Source organism: Oryctolagus cuniculus, chromosome 13, assembly GCF_964237555.1.
Source record: "Oryctolagus cuniculus chromosome 13, mOryCun1.1, whole genome shotgun sequence".
Lineage (NCBI taxonomy): Eukaryota > Metazoa > Chordata > Mammalia > Lagomorpha > Leporidae > Oryctolagus > Oryctolagus cuniculus.
In genome coordinates this window covers 78,776,623-78,802,819 of record NC_091444.1, presented here as the reverse complement: position 1 = coordinate 78,802,819, position 26,197 = coordinate 78,776,623, and the positions used below count along the sequence as shown (strand labels likewise).

The window sequence follows — 26,197 nt, the reverse complement described above, 5'->3', positions numbered from 1 at the left end:
CTGCAACGGCTGGAGCTGCGCTGATTTGAAACCAGGAGCCAGGAGCTTTCTCAGGGTCTCCCACATGAGTGAAGGGGCCCAAGGACTTGGGCCATCCTCTACTACCTTTCTAGGCCATAGGAGAGAGCTGGGTGGGGAGACAGCAGCTGGGAATTGAACTGACACCCACATGGGATGCTGACACTGCAGGCAGTGGCTTTATCTGCTACACCACAGAGCTGGCCTCAATATAGTTGTCTTTATTACTAATTAAATCTCATTGTTATTGATCTGTCCATACTTTCTATGTTGTCATGGTTCTATCAGTTTATATGGCATATTTATTTTAATTTTTCTAATGTTTTACATTGCCTATTTTCTTGACACATGATTTTTCACACCAGTGTCAGGATCTTTGTACTTCAGTGGTAATCAGTTGTAATATCTTTCCTTTCATTTTTTTCTTATAATTACTCTTGTGTAAAATATTCAGAAGTGATGAGCTGTTTTTCAATAAATGAGTATTTCTGAATAAGTGTAATGTTCAAAACACCATGGTAGGTGCCAGTGCTGTGGAGTAGTAGGTTAATCCTCCACCTGCAAGGCTGGCATGACATATGGGTGCCCGTCTGAGTCCTGGCTGCACTTATAATCCAGCTTCCTACTAATGACCTGGAAAAGAAGTGGAAGACGGCCCAAGTGGTTGGGCTTCTGAACCTACCTGAGAAACCTGGAAGAAGCTCATGGCTCAGGCTTTAGGTCGGCCCTGCTCCAGCCATTGCGGCCATTTGAGGAGTGAACCAACCAGTTGATGGAAGATCTCTCCCTCTTTCTCTTTGTCCCTCTCTCTCTCTGTCCATAACTCTGCTCCTCTCACATAAAATAAGTAAATCTTTAAGAAAAGAACCACCGTGGTAGACATTATGAGCAAAATAATAATTAAGAAGACTTAATATCTTCTGTCATGAAATATGTTTTTCATTGAAGGAAATGTACAATAAACCAATACATATATAGAACACCAAAAAGAGTTACAAGACATGGCTTCAGGGCCCTCTGGAATTCATGACCTTTAATTTAATAAATGAATAATTTGAGAGAAAACTGTAGTTGCATGTGTTGGTTGGATATAGCTCAGATGAAAGGCATGGCTTGAGAAAGTCTCTCTAATAGGATGAAGGGGAGCAGAAGAATCAAAATACAGGTTTAAGTACTGGAAAGCCCTTGAACAGCTGTTTGTTTCTGTTTGTCTCTGAGTTCTTTGGCCAACAATCTATGACATTGTCTCAACTTTTGGGTAAATGACCTGAAATTTAAATTTGATTCCTTATAACCAGGTGGCAAATGCTCGCTCTCTCTGTATACATAAATTACACAAAATAATTTCACATACTTGTAATGGATGCTTCTAGACGTTTATATTTTTTGAAAAGAATTATTTTATGTACTCTACCTGAAAACATTTTTGCTAATTTGGAGAATTTAGTTGATTTGATGTTTTACTTATTATTCAATGTGAATTTTTTTGATATTCTTTTTTTCTTCTTTTAACTTTCATTTAATAAATATAAACTTCCAAAGTACAGCTTTTGGATTACAGTGGCTTTTTCCCCCCCATAACTTCCCTCCCACCCACCACCCTCCCATCTCCTGCTCCCTCTCCAACAGCATTCACATCAAGATTCATTTTCAATTATATTTATATACAGAAGATCAAGTTAGTATATATTAAGTAAAAATTTCAACAGTTTGCACTCACACAGAAACACAAAGTGTAAAGTACTGTTTGATTACTAGTTATAACCATTGACTCACATAGTACAACACGTTAAGAACAGAGTCCTACATGGGGAGTAAGTGCACAGGTGACTCTTGTTGTTGATTTAACAACTGATACCCTTGTTTATGGCATCAGTAATCACCCTAGGCTCTTGTCATGAGCTGCCAAGGCAATGGAAGCCTCTTGAGTTCACCAACTTCGATTTTATTTACACAAGGCCATAGTCAAAGTGGAAGTTCTCTCCTCCCTTCAGAGAAGGGTACCTCCTTCTTTGATCAATATGATTTTGATGCCAATATTTAATAGCTGTGGGATATTTTGGGTTTTTATTTATAAATCTTTGTTGTTTTATATTTGCAATATTTAAAAGGACCAGATATAAAAACTTCTAATTTATTAATAAGTGTAAGCAAATGTAATGAATGTGAAGTAGATATTCAGAGAAATTTGGTCAGTCAATTGTTTCCTTAGATTCGTGGCCCACTGCACCAACTCCCTGGATCTCAAGAACATTCTATGTTTGACTCTAATCGCACTCATGGATAATATATGAGCAAAGTTTTCATTTGATCAGCAGAATATAGTTATCAAAAGAGTATTTATTGGGGTCTGCTCTGTGGTGTAGTTGACTAAGCCTACGCCTGTATTGTTGACATCCCATATGGGCACGGGTTCCTGTCCAGCTGCTTAACTTCCAGTCCAGCTCTCTGCTTATGGACTGGGGAAGCAATGGAAGATGGTCCAAGTTTTTGGGCCCCTGTGCCCACATGGGAGATCCAGAAGAAGCTTCTGGCTCCTGACTTCGGATCAGTCTTTGAGGCCATTTGCGGAGTGAACCAGCAGATGGAAGACCTTTCTCTCTGTCTCTCCCTCTCTCTGTCTGTGACTCTGCCTCTCAAATAAATAAACCAATTTTTTTTTAAAAAGAGTACTTATCAATATTTCCCAATTAGATAGGTTTTCATTTACCTCCTTCTAAACCTCCCCTATATATGACTCTTAATCAGTCTTCTTGGGCAGTTTCCCTTTCATATTCTTGGACAGATATCCCGCAAAGAAACCTCATTCTTCAGTTTCCTGCAGTCCTCATCTTTGAGTTTCTAGTAGATAGCCTCTGGACTGTTGGTAGTGTCTGAACTCTGTCCCTTATTTTCCTTACTAAATGAAGAGAATTTCCTGTTCACCATGGCTACAGAGAAACACTAACTAACTGGTAAACATCTGCTATTTGCTATTTCCCCAAAAGCTCACAACTTTACAGACTCCCAACCCAGAAATGTCAATAGAAGGGCTGTTATCATTTCCCACCATGAATCCCCACCTTTCCAAGCAAATCAGTTTTAGTCCTAATGAGTCAGAAGGGAACAAACCTTAAGAGAAACAGGTTCAGTGGTAGATAAGGATCTTTGAAGGAAACCAACAACATACTGTTTTTGAGAAAACAATGAAAATGTAGTACCTTTGCTTCTTGCTTGAGATATACATATAACAGAGTGTGAGTGGCTTAGCAGCATCATGAATTAACCAGAAGAGAAGTGCCCCATCACCAACAACTGAAAATCACCCCCACCATGATCCATAGATTAAAGCATCTGGTAGAAGTTGTGACAAAAGCCTCCATGTTTGTATTCACCAGAAAATGGGTGGATTGTATGTCCAAAAAGCTGTGAAAATAGATAAAAAATTTTACTGCCTTGGTTCAGTTATTCTATTTCTAGGGTAGTGAAGAAGTGAATTCTGTGGAGATGCTATTTTAATGAAAGATAATGTTATTTCCCTACTGATTATAGAAACATCTTAATATTGTGAATATGAATTTATAATAAATGTTTTGATAACAATAATAATGAATTATTCAAATTACATTCCCATGCCTAGCAGTTATTCAAACAAAAATAACCCACAATTCAAACATGATCCTCCCCATTAGCCTCAATTATCAACCTAATAAAGCAACATTCAATCTTTTTTATTTAAAATTATCAATGAAGACTAAAATTGATTCTGCTTTGTTCAGTACATAGACTCATTCATATATTGGTCAACTCCAAAAGCTTTACAAGTGTATAGATTACAGGTAGTAATTCACTTCAATTTTACTCATTCATTATTTACTGACTACTTTTCATATACAACAAAGTGTGTTAGCTTCAGAAATGAAAAACATATCATACATAAAAGTTTCATAGCCAAGGAGCTTACTAAATAACTGGGAGATCTTTGCACTGTAGTAGTGACCCAAAATACAAATTGATAAAAGCGACACCATTAAATATTTAATAGGTGTTAAGAATTGCTGCTGATTCCTCTTCCCTGTTTCTTTGTGTAATTCCACTCATTGTTCTTATTTTTCCCCAAATAAAAAAGCTATCAATGATAACACTAGGTATACCAGAATATAGATTGACATATAGCAATTAACTGCCACCTGGAGGGGATAAGTAAAGTAAGTGTAAGCACAAAACATCAAGGTCTCTATTAAAGAAGATCCAGTTAGTGCTATTTTTGAAATGAAAAAAAAAATTACGAAGTATTGTCTGTGCTGTTATGTCCTCCAAAATGCATGTGTTGGAAATTAATCCCTAATACAACAGTATTGAAAGGTAGGATTCATCTTTAATATTTTAATTATTTATATGATAGGCTGAGTGACAGAGAGAGAATAAACAGATCTTCTACCCACTGGTTCTCTCAGTGAAAGGCCCTGGAGGCCTTTGCTGCTTTCCCAGGTTCATTACCAGGGAGCTGGATTGGAAGCAGGGTAGCTGGTACTCAAACTGGAAATCTCATATAGGCTTACCCTGCTGCAACACCATTCTGGCCCTAAAGGAGATGTGATATAATGAGAGGTGTTTTGATTATTTGGCCTCTGCTGTTACTTTCAGACTGATGTGGCATGAATGAAAAGGACACCAGACTAAGATTCAGCCCTGATAAAACTCTGAGTATACTCAAATTTTAGGAAAGTAGAGGCCTGCTATCAGGCAAGGGCAGTGGGGGTCTAGTATTTGGTTCATCGATTAAAGCCAGCCTCTCAAATTCTCCAAATAAATGGAAAACTGCTTGATTTACCTGTTTATGTTTTTAATTTTTTTCTTGACAGGCAGAGGTAGACAGTGAGAGAGAGAGACGTAGAGAAAGGGCTTCCTTCCATTGCTTCACCTCCCTAATGGCTGCTACGGCTGGCGCACTGCACCAATCTGAAGCCAGGAGCCAGGTGCTTCCTCCTGGTCTCCATGTGGGTGCAGGGCCCAAGCACTTGGGCCATCCTCCACTGCCTTCCCGGGCCACAGCAGAGAGCTGGACTGGAAGAGGAGTAACAGGGACAGAATCCAGTGCCCCAACCGGGACTAGAACCCGGGGTGCCTGTGCCACAGGCGGAGGATTAGCCAATTGAGCCATGGCACCGGCCCTTACCTGTTTATAATTTAACAAATACTTTCAAATCTTTATCCAATTTTGGAAAGCCAATAATTTAAAATTTTGCTCTATATTTTATAGCTTCTCAAAAAGAATTGGCCCGTTTTTAAGGATGGCAATAATAATAATCCCTTACATAATGCAGTTAATTTCTCATATGAAAATACATATTTCTTAAGTATCAATTTTAGTTTGGGTGGCAGAGGGCATATAGAATGGCTCCGTAGAAAAAGATTAACATGCTATCTTGCTGTCCACTGAACTACATATTCACAATCTTGGCCATGAATGAACCAACATTCTTCTGTATTCCCTAATTTTAGGATGTTGGTTGTAGCTAAACTGCATGTGCAAACAAGTTAGCTAGGTATCACTGCTTTTCACTGAGGGACTGGAACATAAGTGTGGCCTAGTAGAAGGGATATATGTAACCAAACCCGAGTGAAAAGCTCAGGAATGGAGACTGTAAATCAACATCTTCCTTTTCAGATGTTTTCTTTCAGATGTTGTCACTTATGTTAACTTTCCTTTGTGAACTCATGATATGAATAATAACCATGACACTAACTTTTTGCTGTGTCATTTGAATCTTTCCATTAAATCAATAAAACTGGCATAGATCCTGAGAAATTTTGCCAGCAGTGATTAACATAGTTGCCTGGTGTGCGGAGGTTCCTCAGCTGTTTATTTTCTGCTAATAACTGAGGGAGATCCAGGCAAATTGTAATGTACTGATCCACTAAAAATGCAGATTTATTCTAAGACGTGAGAAAAAAAATTGATTATTGTGAAGATCACCGATGATGCCTGTACTAATTTCTAATCATTTGGTCTGTAGATAATACTTTTGACTGCTTCTCTAGGTTCCTAAGAGTAAGGCTGGGGAGGCCACCAAAATAGCTATAGATGCTGAATATCGCCAAATTGATGCAGCTTACCTGTACCAAAATGAAGTGGAAGTAGGTTTGGCCATCAGAAGCAAGATTGCAGACGGTACTGTGAAGAGAAAAGACATATTCTACACTTCAAAGGTATAGCATGCTTGATGTATTGGGGTGTAAATTAATAAAAAGTGATGTGTGTGAAGGATAATTACATAATTTTGTCAGTAGTTGTTGAGGAATTGTTCTTATTGGCACACTTTAACCATGCATCTTATTTTTATTACTTTTCACTTTTTTTAATTTAAGATTTAACAGTTTTGATATTTTGCCTTATTTGCTTTCATATATAGATACATATATATATATATTTTAACAGGCAGAGTGGACAGTGAGAGAGAGAGACAGAGAGAAAGGTCTTCCTTTTCCGTTGGTTCACCCCACAATGACCGCTGCGGCTGTCACACTGCGGCAGGCGCACTGCGCTAATCTGAAGCCAGGAGCCAGGTCCTTCTCCTGGTCTCCCATGCGGGTGCACGGCCCAAGGACTTGGGCCATCCTCTACAGACTTCCCAGGCCACAGCAGAGAGCTGGACTGCAAGAGGAGCAACCAGGACAGAATCTGGCACCCTGACTGGGACTAGAACCCAGTGTGCTGATACATTAATACACACATATATTTTTTTTTCTCATGAAATTATCACAAAATGTGAAATTCATGGCAATGACCCCAGAGTAAGGAAATAAAGGTACGTTGTCCTCTCTGTCAAAAAAAAATTACCTAAATGAAAGATCTCTGTAAGTGAGATCCCAGTGGAAAGAACAGGTCATCAAAGAAGGAGGTGCCTTTCTCTGAAGGGAGGAGAGAACGTCCACTTTGACTATGACATTGTCTAAATATGATCAGAGTTGGTGAACTCAAAAGGCATCCATAGCCTTGGAAACTCATGACTAGAGCCTAGGGTGATTACTGATGCCATAAACAAGAGTGTCAATTTGTAAAGTCAACAACAGGAGTCACTGTGCACTTACTCCTCATGAAGGATCTCTGTCCTCAATGTGCTGTACATTGAGACTTAATGCTATAACTAGTACTCAAACAGTATTTTTCACTTTGTGTTTCTATGTGGGTGCAAACTGTTGAAATATTTAGTTAATATATACTAAACGGATCTTCTGTGTATAAAGAGAATTGAAAATTAATCTTGGCCGGCGCCGCGGCTCACTAGGCTAATCCTCTGCCTTGCGGCGCCAGCACACCGGATTCTAGTCCCAGTCGGGGCTCGGATTCTGTTCCGGTTGCCCCTCTTCCAGTCCAGCTTTCTGCTGTGGCCAGGGAGTGCAGTGGAGGATGGCCCAAGTACTTGGGCCCTGCACCTGCATGGAGACCAGGAGAAGCACCTGGCTCCTGCCATTGGATCAGTGCGGTGCGCCGGCCACAGCGCGCTGGTCACGGCAGCCATTGGAGGGTGAATCAATGGCAAAGGAAGACCTTTCTCTCTGTCTCTCTCTCACTGTCCACTCTGCCTGTCCGAAAAAAAAAAAAGAAAATGAATCTTGATGTGAATGGAAGGGGAGAGGGAGCGGGAAAGGGGAGGGTTGCGAGTGGGAGGGAAGTTATGCAGGTGGGGAAAGCCATTGTAATTCATAAGCTGTACTTTGGAAATTTATATTCATTAAATAAAAGTTTAAAAAAAGGTATATTGTCCTGTGGATGGCAGTGAAGACAATGTTTTCACCATTTATGTACAAACATTTATGGCACTCACACATTTTTATGCTTTATCAATATATATTAACTTCTACAAATAAGAGAAAGATGTGGCATTTGTGGTTTTGTGACTGGCCTGTTGACTTTATATAATGATTTTCTGTTTCATCAATTTTGTTGCAGATGTCAGGGTTTCATTCTTTTTTTTTTCTTCTTTTTTTTTTTAACTTTTATTTAATGAATATAAATTTCCAAAGTACGATTTATGGATTACAATGGCTTCCCCCCCATACCGTCCCTCCCACCCACAACCCTCCCCTTTCCCACTTCCTCTCCCCTTCCATTCACATCAAGATTCATTCTTTTTTTTTTTTAATTTTATTTAAGGAATACAAATTTCATGCATTTAATATATACAGATTTGGGAACATGGTGATTCTCCCCCACCCCACCTCCTCCCCACTTATACTCCCACCTTTTCTTCTTTCTCCCTCTTCCTTTCCCATTCTTATTTTTTACAAAGGTCAGTTTTAAGTTAGTTTTATACTCGTAAGATTAACTGTAACTAAGTAGAGAGTTCACTATATGGTGTGAAGCAAAAAGAACACAGACAGGGCCGGCACCACAGCTCACTAGACTAATCCCCTGACTGCAGCGTCAGTACCCTGGGTTCTATCCCGGTTAGGGCACTGGATTCTGTCTTGGTTGCTCCTCTTCCAGTCCAGCTCTCTGCTATGGCCCAGGAAGGCAGTGGAGGATGGCCCAAATCCTTGGGCCCTGCACCTGTATGGGAGACCAGGAGGAAGCACCTGGCTCCTGGCTTCGGATCAGCGCAGCACGCCGGCCATAGTGGCGATTGAGGCGTGAACCTATGAAAGGAAGCCCTTTCTCTCTGTCTCTCTCTCTCACTAACTCTGCCTGTCAAAAAAAAAAAAAAAAAGAACACAAACAGGCAAGATAAACATTGTTCCATGACAGCCAAAACAAGAGCTGTTCAATATCATTGCATTTCTTTTTTTTTTTAACTTTTATTTAATGAATATAAATTTCCAAAGTACAGCTTATGGAGTACAATGGCTCCCCAACCCATAAGTTCCCTCCCACCCAAAACCCTCCCCTTTCTCTCTCCCTCCCCCCTTCCATTCACATCAAGATTCATCTTCAATTCTCTTTATATACAGAAGATCCGTAGAGCATATATTAAGTAAAGATTTCAACAGTTTGCACCCACATAAAAACACAAAGTAAAATATACTGTTTGAGTACTAGTTATAGCCTTAAATCACAATGTACAGCACATTGAGGACAGAGATCCTTCATGAGGAGTAAGTACACAGTGACTCCTGTTGTTGACTTTACAAATTGACACTCTTGTTTATGGCATCAGTAATCACCCTAGGCTCTAGTCATGAGTTTCCAAGGCTATGGATGCCTTTTGAGTTCACCAACTCTGATCATATTTAGACAATGTCATAGTCAAAGTGGACATTCTCTCCTCCCTTCAGAGAAAGGTACCTCCTTCTTTGATGACCTGTTCTTTCCACTGGGAGCTCACTCGCGGAGATCTTTCATTTAGTTTTTTTTTTTTTTTTTTTTTTTTTTTGCAAGAGTGTATTGGCTTTCCATGCCTGTAATACTCTCATGGGCTTTTTAGCCAGATCTGCGTGCCTAAAGGGCTGATTCTGAGGCCAGAGTGCTGTTTAGGACATCTGCCATTCTATGGGTCTGCTGTGTATCTCACTTCCCATGATGGATTGTTTTCTCCCTTTTCTATTCTATCAGCTAGTATTTGCAGACACTAGTCTTGCTTATGTGCTCCCTCTGGCTCTTAGTCCTATCACTATGATCAATTGTGAACAGAAATTGATCACTGGGACTAGTGAGAAGGCATTGATACATGCCACCTTGATGGGATTGGATTAGAAACCCCTGGTATGTTTCTAACTCTACCGTTTGAGGTAAGTCAGCTTGAGCATGTCCCAAATTGCACATCTCTTCCCTCTCTTATTCCCACTCTATTTAACAGCAATCAATTTTCAGTTAAGTTTCAACACTTGAGAATAACTGTGTATTGATTACAGTATTCAACCAAAAGTATTAAGTAGAACAAACAAAAAAATACTAAGAAGGATAACATATTAAGTTGTTCATCAACAGTCAGGGCAAGGGCTGATCAAGTCACTGTTTCTCATAGTGTTCATTTCACTTCAACAGGTTTCCTTTTTGGTGCTCAGTTAATTGTCACCGATCAGGGAGAACATATGGTATTTGTCCCTTTGGGACTGGCTTATTTCCTAACAGGGATCACTTTTCAGTTAAAATTTAAACACCTAAGAATAATTGTGTGTTAATCACAGAGTTCAACCAGCAGTACTAGAACAAAACAAAGAAAAAATACTAAAATGGATAAATATTACATTGTACATCAACAGTCAGCACAAGAGCTGATCAAATCACTGTTTCTCATAGTGTCCATTTCACTTCAACCGGTTTCCCCTTTGGTGCTCAGTTAGTTGTCGCCTATCAGGGAGAACATATGATATTGGTCCCTTTGGACTGGCTTAATTCACTCAGCATGATGGTATCCTAATTCCTCCATCTTGTTGCAGATGACCGGATTTCATTATTTTTGACTGCTATATAGTATTCTATAGAGTACATGTCCCATAATTTCTTTATCCAGTCTACTGTTGATGGGTATTTGGGTTGGTTCCAGCTCTTAGCTATTGTGAATTGAGCTGCAATAAACATTAAGGTGCAGACAGCTTGTTTCTTTGCCAATTTCATTTCCTTTGGGTAAATTCCAAGGAGTGGGATGGCTGGGTTGAATGGTAGGTTTCTGAGGAATCTCCAGAATGACTTCCATAGTGGCTTGACCAGTTTGCATTCCCACCAACAGTGGGTTAGTGTCCCTTTTTCCCCACATCCTCTCCAGCATCTGTTGTTGGTAGATTTCTGAATGTGAGCCATTCTAACTGGGGTGAGGTGAAACCTCATTGTGGTTTTGATTTGCATTTCCCTAATTGCTAGTGATCTTGAACATTTTTTCGTGTGTCTCTTGGCCATTTGGATTTCCTCTTTTGAAAAATGTATATTGGCTGGCGCCACGGCTCACTAGGCTAATCCTCCGTCTTGCGGCGCAGGCACACCAGGTTCTAGTCCCAGTCAGGGTGTCGGATTCTGTCCTGGTTGCCCCTCTTCCAGGCCAGCTCTCTGCTGTGGCCAGGGAGTGCAGTGGAGGATGGCCCAAGTGCTTGGGCCCTGCACCCCGTGGGAGACCAGGAGAAGTACCAGGCTCCTGCCATTGGAACAGCGCGGTGTGCCGGCCGCACGCGCTGGCCGGGGCGGCCATTGAGGGTGAACCAATGGCAAAAGGAAGACCTTTCTATCTGTCTCTCTCTCTCACTGTCCACTCTGCCTGTCCAAAAAAATAAAAAATTAAAACAAAAAAAGAAAATGTCTATTGAGGTCCTTGACCCATCTCTTAAGTGGGTTGTTTGTTTTGATGTTGTGGAGTTTCTTGATTACTTTGTAGATTCTGGTTATCAACCCTTTATCTGTTGCATAGTTTGCAAATATTTTTTCCCATTCTGTCGGTTGCCTCTTCACTTTCCTGACTGTTTCTTCTGAAGTACAGAAACTTCTCAATTTGATGCAATCCCAAATGTTAATTTTGGCTTTGACTGCCTGTGCTTCTGGGGTATTTTCCAAGAAGTCTTTGCCAGTACCTATATCTTGCAGGTTTTTTCCAATGCTCTGTAGTAATTTGATGGTGTCGGGTCATAGATTTAAGTCTTTAATCCATCTTGAGTGAATTTTTGTGTAAGGTGAAAGGTAGGGGTCTTGCTTCATGATTCTGCACGTGGAAATCCAGTTTTCCCAGCAGCATTTATTGAAGAGACTGTCCTTACTCCAGGGATTGTTTTTGGATACTTGATCAAATATGAATTGGCTGTGGATGTTTGGATTGATTTCTGGAGTTTCAATTCTGTTCCATTGGTCTATCCATCTGTTTTTGTACCAGTACCATGCTGTTTTGATAACAACTGCCCTGTAGTATGTCCTGAAATCTGGTATTGTGATGCTTCCGGCTTTGTTTTTGTTGTACAGGATTGCTTTAGCTATTTGAGGTCTCTTGTGTTTCCATATGAATTTCAGCATCATTTTTTCCAGATCTGAGAAGGTCTTCGGTATCTTGATTGGTTTTGCATTGAATCTGTAAGTTACTTTTGGGAGAATGGACATTTTGATGATATTGATTCTTCCAATCCATGAGCATGGAAGATTTTTCCATTTCTTGGTATCCTCTTCTATTTCTTTCTTTAAGGTTTTGTAATTTTCATCGTAGAGATCTTTAACGTCCTTGGTTACGTTTATTCCAAGACATCTGATTGTTTTTGTAGCTATTGTGAATGGGATTGATCTTAGAAGTTCTTTCTCAGCTGTGGTATTGCCTGTGTATACAAAGGCTGTTGATTTTTGTGCATTGATTTTATATCCTGCTACTGTGCCAAACTCTTCTCTGAGTTCCATTAGTCTCTTAGTAGAGTTCTTTGGGTCCCCTAAATAAAGAATCATATCATCTGCAAAGAGGGATAGTTTGACTTCTTCCTTCCCAATTCGTATCCCTTTAATTTCTTTTTCTTGCCTAATAGCTCTGGCTAGAACTTCCAGAACTATATTGAATAGCAGTGGTGAGAGTGGGCATCCCTGTCTGGTACCAGATCTCAGTGGAAATGCTTCCAACTTTTCCCCATTCAATAGGATGTTGGCTGTGGGTTTTTCATAGATTGCTTTGATTGTATTGAGGAATGTTCCTTCCATACCCAGTTTGCTTAGAGTTTTCATCATGAACGGGTGTTGTATTTTATCAAATGCTTTCTCTGCGTCTATTGAGATAATCATATGGTTTTTCTTCTGCAGTCTGTTAATGCGGTATATCACATTGATTGTTTTCTGCACATTGAACCATCCCTGCATGCCAGGGATAAATCCCACTTGGTCTGGGTGGATGATCTTTCTGATGTGTTGTTGCATTCTATTGGCCAGAATTTTATTGAGGTTTTTTGCATCCATGTTCATCAGGGATATTGGTCTGTAATTTTCTTTCAATGCTGCATTTTTTTCCGGCTTAGGAATTAAGGTGATGCTGGCTTCATAGAAAGAATTTGGGAGGATTCCCTTTTTTTCTGATTGTTCTGAATAGTTTGAGAATAATTGGAGTTAGTTCTTCTTTAAATGTCTGGTAGAATTCAGCAGTGAATCCATCTGGTCCTGGGCTTTTCTTTGCTGGGAGGGCCTTAATTACTGTTTCAATTTCTGCCTCAGTTATGGGTCTGTTTAGGTTTTCTATGTCTTCCTGGTTAAATTTAGGTAGGTTTCATGTGTCCAGGAATCTATCCATTTCTGATAGGTCTCCTGTTTGCTGGCATACAAGTCCTTGTAGTAATTTCTGATGATTCTTTTTATTTCTGTGGTGTCTGTTGTTACGTTTCCTTTTTCATCTCTGATTTTATTGATTTGGGTCTTTTCTATTCTTTTTTTAGTTAGTTGGGACAATGGGGTGTCAATTTTGTTTATTTTTTCAAAAAACCAGCTCCACGTTTGGCTGATTTTTTGTAATTTTTTTTTTTTTTTTGGATTCAATCCTGTTGATTTCTTCTCTGATTTTAATTATTTCTCTTCTCCTACTAGCCTCGGGTCTGGTTTGCTGCAGATTTTCTAGACCCTTGAGATGCATTGAAAGCTCATCTATTTGGTGCCTTTCCAATTTCTTGATGTAGGCACCTATTGATATAAACTTTACTCTTAACACTGCTTTTGCTGCGTCCCATAAGTTTTGGTATGTTGTGCTTTTATCCTCATTTACTTGCAGAAAATTTTTGATTTCTCTTTTGAATTCTTCTATGACCCAGTGTTCATTCAGGAGCATGTTGTTCAGTCTCCATGTGTTTGCATATGCTCTAGGGATTCCTGAGTTGCTAATTTCCAACTTCATTCCTTTATGGTCTGAGAAGCTGGATCATATGATTCTAATTCTTTTGAATTTGCTGAGACTTGATTTATGGCCTAGTATGTGGTCAATCCTAGAGAAGGTTCCATGTACTGCTGAGAAGAATGTAAATGCTTTCTGTGTAGGATGAAAAGTTCTGTAGATATGTGTTAGATCCATTTGGGCTATAGTGTTGTTTAAATCTACTGTCTCCTTGTTGATCTTCTGTCCTATTGATCTGTCTATTTCTGAGAGTGGGGTATAGAAGTCCCCCAGTACTATTGTGTTGGGGTCTAAGTCTCCCTTTAAGTCCCTTAACAAATCTTTTAAATAAACTGGTGCCCTGTAATTAGGTGCATATACATTGATAATCATTATATCTTCCTGTTGAAGTGATCCCTTAATCATTATATAGTGCCCCTCTTGTCTCTCCTAATAGTTTTTGTGGTAAAGTTTATGTTGTCCAATATTAAGATGGCTATGCACACTCTTTTTTCATTTCTGTTGGCATGGTATATCTTTTTCCAGCCTTTCACTCTCAGTCTGTATGCACCTTTGTTGGAAAGATATGTTTCTTGTAAGCAGCAAATAGATGGGTTTTGTTCCTTTACCCAATCAGCCAATCGGTGTCTTTTAACTGGACAGTTCAGGCCATTAATGTTCAATGTGACTATTGATAAGTAGTAGCTTTGCCCTGCCATTTGCCAAGGATATTTTCTGATATATGTTTTGAACTTCCTGTGATCTTTTGGTGTGAGATTTGCTTCATTTACCTTCTTTCATATTGATGACCGTGTTTCTGTGTTTCTGTGTGTAACACATCTTTAAGCATCTTTTGCAGGGCTGGAAGAGTGGTGACAAATTCTTTCAATTTGTGTTTGTTGTGAAAGGTCTTTATTTCACCTTCATTCACAAATGAGAGCTTAGCAGGATATAATATTCTGGGCTGGCAGTTGTTCTCTCTTAGTACCTGGGCTATATCTCGCCATTCCCTCCTAGCTTGTAGGGTTTCTGATGAGAAGTCAGCTGTGAGTCTGATTGGAGTTCCTTTGAGAGTAATCTGCACATTTTAGGATCTTTTTTTATGTTTCACTGTGGTGAGTTTAATTACAACATGTCGTGGTGAGGATCTCTTTTGGTCATGTTTATTAGGGGTTCTATGAGCTTCCTGTACTAGGATGTCTCTGTCCTTCTCCAAACCTGGGAAATTTTCTGCTAATATCTCACTAAAAGGCCTTCTAATCCTTTCTCCCTCTCCATGCCTTCAGGGACTCCTAGAACCCGAATGTTGGGTTTTTTAATAGTATCCTGAAGATTCCCAATATTTTTTAGATTTCTAATTTCCTCTTCTTTTCTTTGGTTTGATTGTATATTTTCCTGTGCTCTGTCTTGTAAATCTGATATTCTCTCTTCCACTTCACCCATTCTGTTTTTAAGGCTCTCTAATATGTTTGTCATTTGATCTATTGAATTCTTCATTTCATTATGATTTCTCGTCACTTTCACAGTTTCATTTTCTACTAGTTGTTTCATTTCATTTTGATTCCTCCTTAATATTTCATTTTCACCAGAGAGATTTTCTCTCTTGTCCATTAAGGATTTCTGTAGTTCAAGAATTTGTTTTTGAGAACTTCTTAATGTTCTTATCAATTTTTTGAGATCTGCTTCTTGCATTTCTTCTATCTCATCATCTTCATAATCTTGAATTGGGGTGTCTATTTCATTTGGGGGCGTCATAGTGTCTTCCTTGCTCTTGTTTCCTCAGCTTTTGCGGTTTTTTTGGCATATTGGAGATATTCTTTGTTTCTTTCTCATTATACTGTGACTCTAGATTAAGAGGACTGTCTGCTTTTGATGGATCCTTAAAGACTGTGATGGGTGTGGTCAGAGAGCTCTGGTTCTACAGGGTTAAGGGTGTGCCAAAGGTGATTCACCCTGATTGTTCTCTTGCTCTCTCACTCTCTCTCTGTCTTTTTTTTTTTTTTTTTTGACTCAGTTGGGAAGTAATTCCACACAGCTGAGTGAAATTGAGAGTAGTTGATGTATGAAATCTGGCCCCTGTGGGTATTCGTTTGCTTACCAGAGTCAGGTTTTTCTGCTTGGCTAATGAGGAGCACCCGCTTTACATATACAAAATGAAGCTCACTGCTTTACTTACGTAAAATGGCACCTGCCCTTTGTCTTGCTCGGCTTTGTGAGGTGAGTGGAGAGAGAGGCTAAATGTCCATGCCGGTTCCCCTTATTTATTAGATTTTTTTCTCTCCTCCAGCCAGCCTGGTGAACTTTACCCAATAGGGTTTCAGGCCTCGTTCTCTGCAGGCTTTTTCTGCCTCTCCCCGCCAATGTCTGGGGTTACTGAGAGGTTTTTAGCTCACCTCCCCTTTCAGCGCTGGCGCTCAGACTCTGAGGCTCCGGCGGGTCCTGCAGCCCCGGCAGCTCCCGTGGCTTGGCTTCCACGCGTTAGGCAACCTTGCTCTCCCCGTAGGTCCTCTGAATCACAGCCACTAGATCCGGAAGAGTTTCCTATACAATTTTTCCCTGATCCTTTTCCTGAGGCTACCGTAACTCCACTTTTATTAAACTATCTTTTCCCGGATTGTCAGTGCGCGCCCTCACTATTCCGCCATCTTGGCTCTGCCCCCCCCCCAATATCATTGCATTTCAAGGTGCCTGTTTCACTCCTACAGTTTACTTTTTCTTTTTTATGACCAAGTTATATTTCATCATTTATATGCACCCATTTACTTTCTTCAGTCATCATTTGATAAGCATCTAGGTTGACTCTTATTTTTGTTGTTGTTAATTATACTGCTATAAACATGGGACTGTAGATACCTCTTTAATATACAGATGTCATTTTTTAAAATATAAATCCAGAAGTGAGACAGCTGGGTTATATGGTGGATCCATTTTTATTTTTTGAGAAATTTTCATATAGTTTATATCCTTCTTTAAGGTGACATGCTGTGTTTGTTTGTTGATTTGCATATATGTATCCATCCCCTCATACCTAGGATATACTATACTTGGTCATGATGGCTAATGATTTTGATGTGTTGTTCGATTCAATTTGCTGCTATACTTTAGAATATTTCTACAGCTCAGTTCATGAGGGATATAGGCCTACAGTTCTTTTCTTCAGTACTTTTCTCTGGTTTTGGAATTAAGGTAATGCTGTCCTCATAGAATGAGCTTAGAAGGATTACCTGACTTTCATTATTCTGAATAGTCTGAGAAGAATTGGTAGTAGTTCTTTTTAAAAGTTTGGTAGAATTCAGCAATTGAGACACCTGGTCCTGGACTTTGCTTTGTTGGGAGACTTTTTATACTGGTTAAACTTCACTCTTGGTTATTGATCTACTCAGGATTCCTGTCTTTGGGCATTAATTTTGGTGAATTCTGTGTCCAGTAGTAAGCTCTTTCCTCTAGATTTTCCAATTTCTTGCCTATAGTTTATAATCATTTCTAATGACTCTTTGTATTTCTGAGGTATCACATGTAATATCTTCTTTTTCTTTGATTTTATTGATTTGTATCTTCTTCCTTTTTTGGTTAGTCTCAATAATGGTATATCAGTTTTTAATTTTTTTCCCAGAAATAACTGTTCTTCATTTCATTGATCATTTTTATTGTTTTAAATTTCTGTTCTATTTATCTCTTCTCTAATTTTTAGTATTCCTTCCTCTCCACTAATTTTGGTTTTGTTTATTTTTTCCTTCTTTTGTTAGGTCTGCTAGGTGCATTGTTCACTTATTTGTTAGATACATTTCCATTTTTTTATGTAGGTACTTATTTTTGTAAGCATTCCTCTTAATACTGCTTTAGCTGTATGCCTTAGATTTCAATAGGCTGTGTATCCATCTTTCATTTTCAGTAGTGCCAAGGAAATTTTAATATACAGTGAAGGGTACAGGTTGTGGTGCAGCTGGTAAAGCCACAGATCGCAACATCAGCATCTCATGTGGGTGCCAGCGCATGTCCTACTTGCTCCAATTCTAATCCAGCTCCATTTTAATGACATGAGAAAAGCAGTGGATGATGGCCCAAGTGTTTGATTCCCTGCCACCCATGTGGGAGACCAAGATGAGGCTCCTGGCTTCAACCTGAAGCAGCCTTAGCTGTTGTGGCCATTTGGGTTTGAACAAAAGGATGGAAGATATATGATGTATGATGGACGTCTAGGTTGACACGCAACCAAGTTGTCCACAAACTGGTGACCTGATAAAGGGACTATAGCATATATAACACAATGGAATACTAATCAACCCTAAAACATGAAATCTGGACATTTGCAATAAAATGAATGGAAGTGGAGATTATTATGCTAAGTGAGTTAGCAAGTCTCAGAGAGGCAAACATGACAAGTTTTCTCTTATATGTGGAAGTTAGTATAGAGTATACAAATTATATGGCTGTTATGTCATTTGGTAATTATAAATAGTGCTTCATGGAATCATAACATATAAAAAATGCACCTTTCTTTCATGATGCTATTATTATTGTCACAAATCTCTCATGTTGTGGTATTGATATCTCTGTTTTCAAGAAAAATCAAATTAAATATGAAAATTAAAAAAATAAAATATACAAGATATGATTCTGATTTTTAAAATCTGTTGAAGGTTGTTTTATGTTCTCAAATAGTATTGTAGAGAATGTTCTATGTGCTGTTAAAAATAATGTATATTCTGCAGCTGTGGGATGGAATGTTCTATAGATTGCTAATAGTTCTACCTAAAGAGTACAGAACAGCTCTGCTTTTTATTTGTTGATTTACTGTCTATTTCATCTGTCTATTGATGTATGTTGTGTGTTAATGATCCCCAGAACTATTGTTTTGGAGCTTATGTATTTCTCTATATGGATGAAACTGGATGTCCTAGCTATAGGTGCATATATATCTGCAATAGTCATATCTTCTTGGTGAATAGATCACTTGATCATTCCACAATAGCCTTATTTGCTTTTTCTTTAGCAGTTTTTCCCCTTACAATCTATTTTGTCTGAAGTAAGTATAGCTTATTTGATTTTTCCATCTATATCTTTCTCCATCCTCCCAATTTCAGTTTGTGTGTCCGTGGTGGTGAAGTGTGTACCTTGTATTCAGCATTTGGTGGAGCACTGTTTTCTTATCCATTCAGTCAGGCTGTATCTTTTAATGGGAATTTTGTTAGTCATTTAAATTCAAGTTTATTATTGGCAAGTAATTACTTGATCTTGCCTATTTTCCATAAAAATTCAGTTTGTTTTGAATATCCATTGTTCTTTCACTAGTATATTTGATAACTTCACTCTGTTTTATGATGATGATTGTCTTTCTCTGTTCTATATATACTGCATTCTTAAGTATCATTTGTAATGCTTACTGAATAGTGATAAATTATTTAATGACTTCTTGTCTTGGAGGGTCATTATTTCGTCTTTATTTATGAATGAGTGCTTCTATGGGTAAAGTATTGTGGGTTGGCAATTTTTCTTTCAGTACTTGGACTGTATCTCTTCATTCTCTACTGTCCTGTGGAGTTCCTGTTGAGTAATTTGTCAACTTGTGAAATTTATTTCAAAAGCTATTGTAATCCATAAGCTGTACTTTGGAAATTTATATTCATTAAATAAAAATTTTTAAAAAAGCTAATACTGCTGTTCTCTTATCATTTTTAGAATCTTCTCTTTATGTTTTCTTTTTCAAAGTTTGACTAAAATGTGCCATGGTGAGACTGCTTTCTGGTCCTGCCTATTTGGGATTCTATGAAGTTTCTATATTTGGGTGTGCATACTTTTCTCTAAATAAGGAAGTTTCTGCCTATTATTTCATTGTCTAGATTCTGTTAGCAGTTCATTTTTGCCTTACTCCATGACTTTCCAAAACTCCTGCCTCAAGTATATTAATGGTATCCCAGTGATCTAAGACATTATTGTCATTAATTTTAATTATTTTCTTTGGTCTGAGATATTTGAAAAGACCTGTCTTCTAGATCATTTGTCTTTCCTCCTTCTCTCATATCTGCTGTTAAAGTTTTCAACTGAAATATTATTTGCTGTATTGAAGTCTTCATTTCTAAAAATTTTTGTTTTTTTCCAATACCTCTAGGTCTTCCCTTTCTAAATTCTGTCAAATATAAACTATTGTCATTGTAATTACCTGATAAAGTCTGTATCTCTCGTGTAATATTCACCTTGGATTAGAATATTTGTTAGTAATATCCAAAAATGACAGAGTTCTTACAGATAGATCAGGACACAGGAAACCCGAAAAGAAGGCATCATGGTGCTTCCATGTTCATTACATTTTAACCAGTAAAAATAACCTTAATATTAATTAAAGGAAATCAAGTATTTTAACTAATGTATTCATTGTGGTACTACTTCTGCTGTTTAAACCCTGCAGCTTTGGTCAACTTTCCATCGACCAGAGATGGTACGACCAAGCTTGGAAAAGTCACTAAAAAACCTTCAACTGGACTATGTTGATCTCTATATTATTCATTTCCCAGTATCTATGAAGGTAGGCAGTTCATATCAAATTTATTTCATTGTAGTAGTCAGAATGGCTATCATTATCATGGATGAGTGAACAATACTGATAAATTTACAGAATGATAATTTACATAACTTATAGAAACTGCTCACGGTAGTTAAAGCTACATCGTTTATTGGATTAAATAAATGGGAAGCTCAAGTCATGCTCATTTATGTTTGATAGCTTCACTGCATCTTCTAGTACCAAAATCATTATTGAATAGAAACTTGATCCATGTTCTGTGGTACTAGTGCCTGCTGTTGGGTGAACACATTTTCAGGAAAATAAAGAGCGCTGAATGTTTTGCCTGGGTCAATACTAGAGTCCATAATCGGTGGAGATCAAGGTCACCTAACAACTGATCTTCACAATGAAATGGATATTTGTTTGGAGTAAAGAACAGAAGAACACGAAGTAATATAAATACACAGGGCCCTATTATGCACTGGAAAAATACTAAATATTAATACACATAATAGCAGTTAGAGGGGGAGTGTAGCCTCATGACATTATCCACCAGTCCATATGCAGTGCACATTGCATCTGTTGTGGAGCAACACTAAATACAATGGATGTATTGCTGTCGTCTGGGTAGCTGAATACGGTGGTATAGTGAAATAACTGCTTCTTTTCTAGCCTGGGGAAGAGATTATCCCAACTGATGAAAATAGAAAAGTCATGTTAGACATGATGGATCTCTGTGCCACTTGGGAGGTGAGTACTTGGAGGAATGAGTACAGAGGAAGCAGGGAAAGGGAAAACCGGGTCACAATTAATCTTAAACGAATGAGATATTCATTCATGGATGCACAAAGGATAATGTACTAAAGCGTGGGGTAGGAAGACAATACTGGGGAGAAACAGAAAGGTAAAGAATTAGTGGAATTCAAAGCAGGCTTCTTTTTCTGTGTATGTACAATACTTCCTCTGGTTTCCTAAGAAGGACACAAAATTCTTTGTCTTGTTGTCAGTGTCTTTCCCTATGCTCTTTATTAGTTTTTCTCTTTGGTGTCTGTCAGTGCCCCTTACCTTCATTATAATCAGGATAATGTTCCTCTTAACTGTGTTAAATGCCTTTGTATTATTCTACCCAGCTGTGAAAATATTTCTTCACTATCGTTCCTCCCAGGCCATGGAAAAGTGCAAGGATGAAGGATTGGCCAAGTCCATCGGGGTGTCCAACTTCAACCGCAGGCAGTTGGAGATGATTCTGAACAAGCCAGGGCTCAAGTACAAGCCTGTCTGCAACCAGGTGACATTCTCTTCTTCTTGCTTTTCATTCCCTGCTCCCTGTGCTTCTGGTAGTTGTCCATCTGTTTGCCACTTCTGTCAACGTATTGTGTGAAACAGAAGATTCTGCAGGCCGAGCCTCTGTAAGCAAGGGAAGGAAGTGCCCTCAATTGTTTCTGTGCCTGTCCTTGTCTTAGTGAAATGGCAAGGAGATGTTAAGCTGAAATATGTGTAAGAATATGGAGCAGGTGTGAGAGTGGTAACAATGATCAAGAAAGGCAGCAGCCAATAATGAATCCTCAGTGGGAAGATTAATTCTTCCCAGATCAATGATCTGGAGGATGACCAGATGCATTGACTGCTGAAGATGATGTTGAAGGAACTCTATATAGGAAAGAACTCCAAGAAGATATCTGATCGGTAGTAAATAAAGACATAATAAATGTCAAATAGGCGGTGAAGGTTTGTTTGGTGTTGAAAGACCTGAACCCTTCCAGTTGGTATCTTTTCTTTCAGGTTTTTTGAACAGAGACTTAGAAACAGGAAAAAAAATAACTGAAGATAATCTGGGGAAGAAGGTGGCAGTTAGGTGTTGATGGTGATAGTATTGTGGGCTACATCAGTGCTCTGAAAATTTTAGCAAAACTTAAGTGATCTTATCCCTGAGCACATTTTAGTCTGCATTGCCTCACTTTTTTGCCACCAAATCAGCTGTTTAACCACATCTATTCTGTGCCTGGTTCCATGATCTAACTTTGTATGTAACAACCTACAATCACACATAAAGACCTTTCAATGAAAAATCTGGCATATAATTCATATATTGATGAAACACTGATTCTCAACAAAAATATTGTAAAATTAATATGGCTTTCAATATGAATTTTACTCCAAATCAATTTTTTGACAGATAGGGTTAGACAGTGAGAGAGAGACAGAGAGAAATGTCTTCCTTCCATTGGTTCACTCCTCAAATGGCCACTACGGCCAGAGCTACGCCGATCCGAATCCAGGTGCCAGGTGCTTCCTCCTGGTCTCCCATGCGGGTGCAGGGGCCCAAGCACTTGGGCCATCCTCCACTGCTTTCCCCGGGACACAGCAGAGAGCTGGCCTGGAAGAGGAGCAACCGGGACTAGAACCTGGCACCCATATGTGATGCTGGCGCTGCAGGCTGAGGATTAACCGTGAGCCACGGTGCCAGACCCAACTCCAAAATTTTTTATTTGAAATTTAAAACATTCAGGATATTTGATAATACAGATATTCCATATTTATCTCCCAAACCCACAATTGAAGATATTTTTTATGTGTCTAATGTTAATAGGCATATAGCAATATGTCTTAATACATATCTACAACATTTTGCTGATCCTCTTGATACTATTTGCTGAAAAGGGCTATTCATCCAACACAGACCTCAGAAAATATCTCCTTGGATAGAAGACACCATACCACATAGATATAGTTTCACAATTGGGCCTAAATTAGTTTTCAATTTCTTCTTCATATAATTTAACATTTTCCATACTGTAACTTTTCTTTGTTGTCCACAAATGTCTTTCTATAGTGCAGTAAATTTATAGTTCACAAATAGAATTTGTTAGGTTTGTCATGCTTGTTTTTTCCTAGAATGGTCAGCAATCTTTTCTTCCTGTAATATCTAGACAGATTTTGGCAGATGTTCTGTTTTTTCTCAGATTGTTGACTTATAGTAATATTTCTTTATTTTAACTTTCCATAAATGAGAAGTTAGATTTGAATGCTTTAAGATTTCTTTCTTATTTTTTGAAAAACATTTCATTGCAATTAACAGTAGTCAATTAGGTGATAATACTCAACAAAGAATGAAATATTCCTTAACCGATTTTTACACAATGGATAAGTAGCCATTGATGACTTTTGTCTTAACTGATGATTGCACTGCTGTTTGTAAATAATTAATTGCATTTAAAGTACACTTTTTGCTTTTGTTACTTGACATTTGCACCTTAAATCAGTATAAACCATAATTATTCCTGTAAGATAGGAGAAACATTAATACTTTCCCTTTAATTAGAAAGAAGTTAATGTTATAATCACTGTCACTAGGGGCAAATTTTTATATTCCCTCTTCCATTTTTATATATTGATAACTATGGAACCATGGATTTTCATGTACTCTATGTTAGAATTATTTTTACTCATTATTCTTTGGATGCTGAAATCTATCAATACAATTCCTACCATATAGATATGTTAGTCCATCGGAGATGCCCTAATGAGGCTTTTAAAAATGCTTGCTTTGTGGCATATTCAGTGCCAAAGATCAAAGAATGATAACCTTGTCCCAGAAGTGTTGATTGTCTGCTTAACACAGAAACAATTATTTAGCCACCCAAGAACTGAGCATGTATGTACTTCTTTTCAGGAATTCATATTTTCATATTTCCACAAAATATTAAATATTAAATTATTTCCAAAAAATATTAAATTATTTGCTTTAAAAATTCTTACTTGGGGGCCAGCGTTGTGCTGGATACTGAGCCTAAGCTTGTGACACCTGAATCCCATATTAGAGTTATATTCCCAGGGGCTCCATTTCCAATCCAGCTTCTTGCTAATGTGTCTGGAAATGTACTAGATGACTGTAGAACTTGGGCCTTCCCCCCACATATAGGTTCTAGGCTCCAGGCTTCAGCTTGGCCCAGCCCTGAATGTAGTGATCGCTGTTGGACGTGAGCTAGCAGTTGGAAGGTCTCAACTTCAGTCTCTCTCTCTCTCACACACACGCACTCTCTCTCTCTCTACCTTTCTAATAAAAGATGAATATTAAAAATAAAATTTAAAATTATATTTATAGATATGTCCAGTCTAAATATCATGTTACATTGTTTAGTTCAACTACATTTACTTTAAAATTTTCTTTAAAATTAATATTAACCTTTTATATAGTCATACTTTTCAATCTGTGTATCCACAGGTGGAATGTCATTCCTATCTCAACCAGAGAAAACTGCTGGAATTCTGCAAGTCAAAAGACATTGTTCTGGTTGCCTACAGTGCTCTGGGATCACATAGAGACCCTAAATGGTAAGAGAAAAACAGGCAAGTTTATTTAAAATATCATTGTTGATGAAATATTACTAGTTTTGCAGAGTTATCTATCAACTGGCTCAGGGGGGTGGCAGAATTTGCATTTCAAGCAGGGTCAGATGATATTATTTTGGTGACCCAAGAACCGCTTTTGAGCAACACTTGTTCAGAATGGGTCTGCTAATCTGTTTTTGGACGCCTCTGACAGTCTGAAACTTAACCTCAGAAGTTAGCTTTTCTACCTCTCCTTCCAGGGTGGACCAGAGTGCTCCAGTTCTCTTGGAAGATCCAGTCGTTTGTGACTTGGCAAAAAAGCACAAGCAAACTCCAGCCCAGATTGCCCTCTGCTACCAGCTGCAGCGTGGGGTTGTGGTCCTGGCCAAGAGTTTCACTGAGAAGCGGATCAAATGAACATGCAGGTGATGGACATGTGGGGCTGTAGGCACCATGGATCCTACACAGTATCTTTCACTGTGTACTTCTTAGCAAGATGTCAAGACATCTTTAGGCCAAGTCTATTTCTCTGGTTTTGATGATGCATTTGAGATTTGTATATATTTGTGACACATCAGGGCTAAATAGAATTAATGGTGAAACAGAAAGCAGAGAATAGTGTTGCAGCATTAAAGATAGTATACTCTGCAGTCAATCGCAAAGGGGCATCTTGTTTTCCTTTTCTGAAATTAGGGCACCAGACTATGTATTTTTGGTTGTTAATTTATGATTATTTTATTTTTAATTTCTCAGAATTCATATAGTTTAATACCTATATATTATTAGTTAGGTTTTCCTGTCTTGTAAAGCAGGTATTTAAGTCTTTGTTTAAACAGATCATGTTTCTGTTTTCATTAAGAGACTCTTTTTTTTTTTAACTTTTATTTAATGAATATAAATTTCCAAAGTACGACATATGGATTACAATGGCTTCCCCCCCATAACGTCCCTCCCACCCGCAACCCTCCCCTCTCCCACTCCCTCTCCCCTTCCATTCACAGAGATCCTTCATGAGGAGGACCTTGTCTAAGCAAGATAAGAGTCGGAGAACTCAGAGGGCTTCCATAGCCTTGGAAACTCATGACTGGAGCATAGGGAGATTACTGATGCCATAGACAGGAGTGTCAATTGGTAAAGTCAACAACAGGAGTCACTGTGCACTTACTCCTCATGTAGGATCTCTGTCCTTAATGTGCTGTGCATTGAGATTTAATGCTATAACGAGTACTCAAACAATATATTTCACTTTGTGTTTCTATGGGGGTGAAAACTGTTGAAATCTTTACTTAATGCATACTAAACTGATCCTCTGTAAAAAAAAAAAAAAAAAAAAAAAAAAATTATCAACTCCCAACTTGACTCTCACTGGGATTAAACATGACAATAGGTCTGATCTGATTTCATCATCATTTAAAAAAATCATCTATTATTTTTCACTTTATGTTTCTGTGTGGGAGCGAACTGTTGAAATCCTTACTTAATTTATACAAAGCTGATCTTCTGTATATTAAGATAATCGAAAATGAATCTTGATGTGAATGGAAGGGGAGAGGGAGTGGGAAAGGGGAGGGTTGTGGGTGGGAGGGACGGTATGGGGGGGAAGCCATTGTAATCCATA

General features: G+C 38.4%; 1 protein-coding gene across 1 annotated transcript in view; it reads left to right on the top strand.

Annotated features, from left to right (window-relative positions):
- LOC100352716 (prostaglandin-E(2) 9-reductase-like) overlaps window positions 1–24,996 on the top strand; it is a 30,603-nt gene extending 5,607 nt beyond the window's left edge. Inside the window, exons 2-7 of the mRNA XM_008248610.4 lie at window positions 6,043–6,210; window positions 20,152–20,268; window positions 20,920–20,997; window positions 21,413–21,535; window positions 24,473–24,582; window positions 24,840–24,996. Of these exons, the coding sequence (XP_008246832.4) occupies window positions 6,043–6,210; window positions 20,152–20,268; window positions 20,920–20,997; window positions 21,413–21,535; window positions 24,473–24,582; window positions 24,840–24,996 (753 nt within the window). The remainder of the gene's footprint in view (window positions 1–6,042; window positions 6,211–20,151; window positions 20,269–20,919; window positions 20,998–21,412; window positions 21,536–24,472; window positions 24,583–24,839) is intronic.
- Window positions 24,997–26,197: the final 1,201 nt, after the last annotated feature.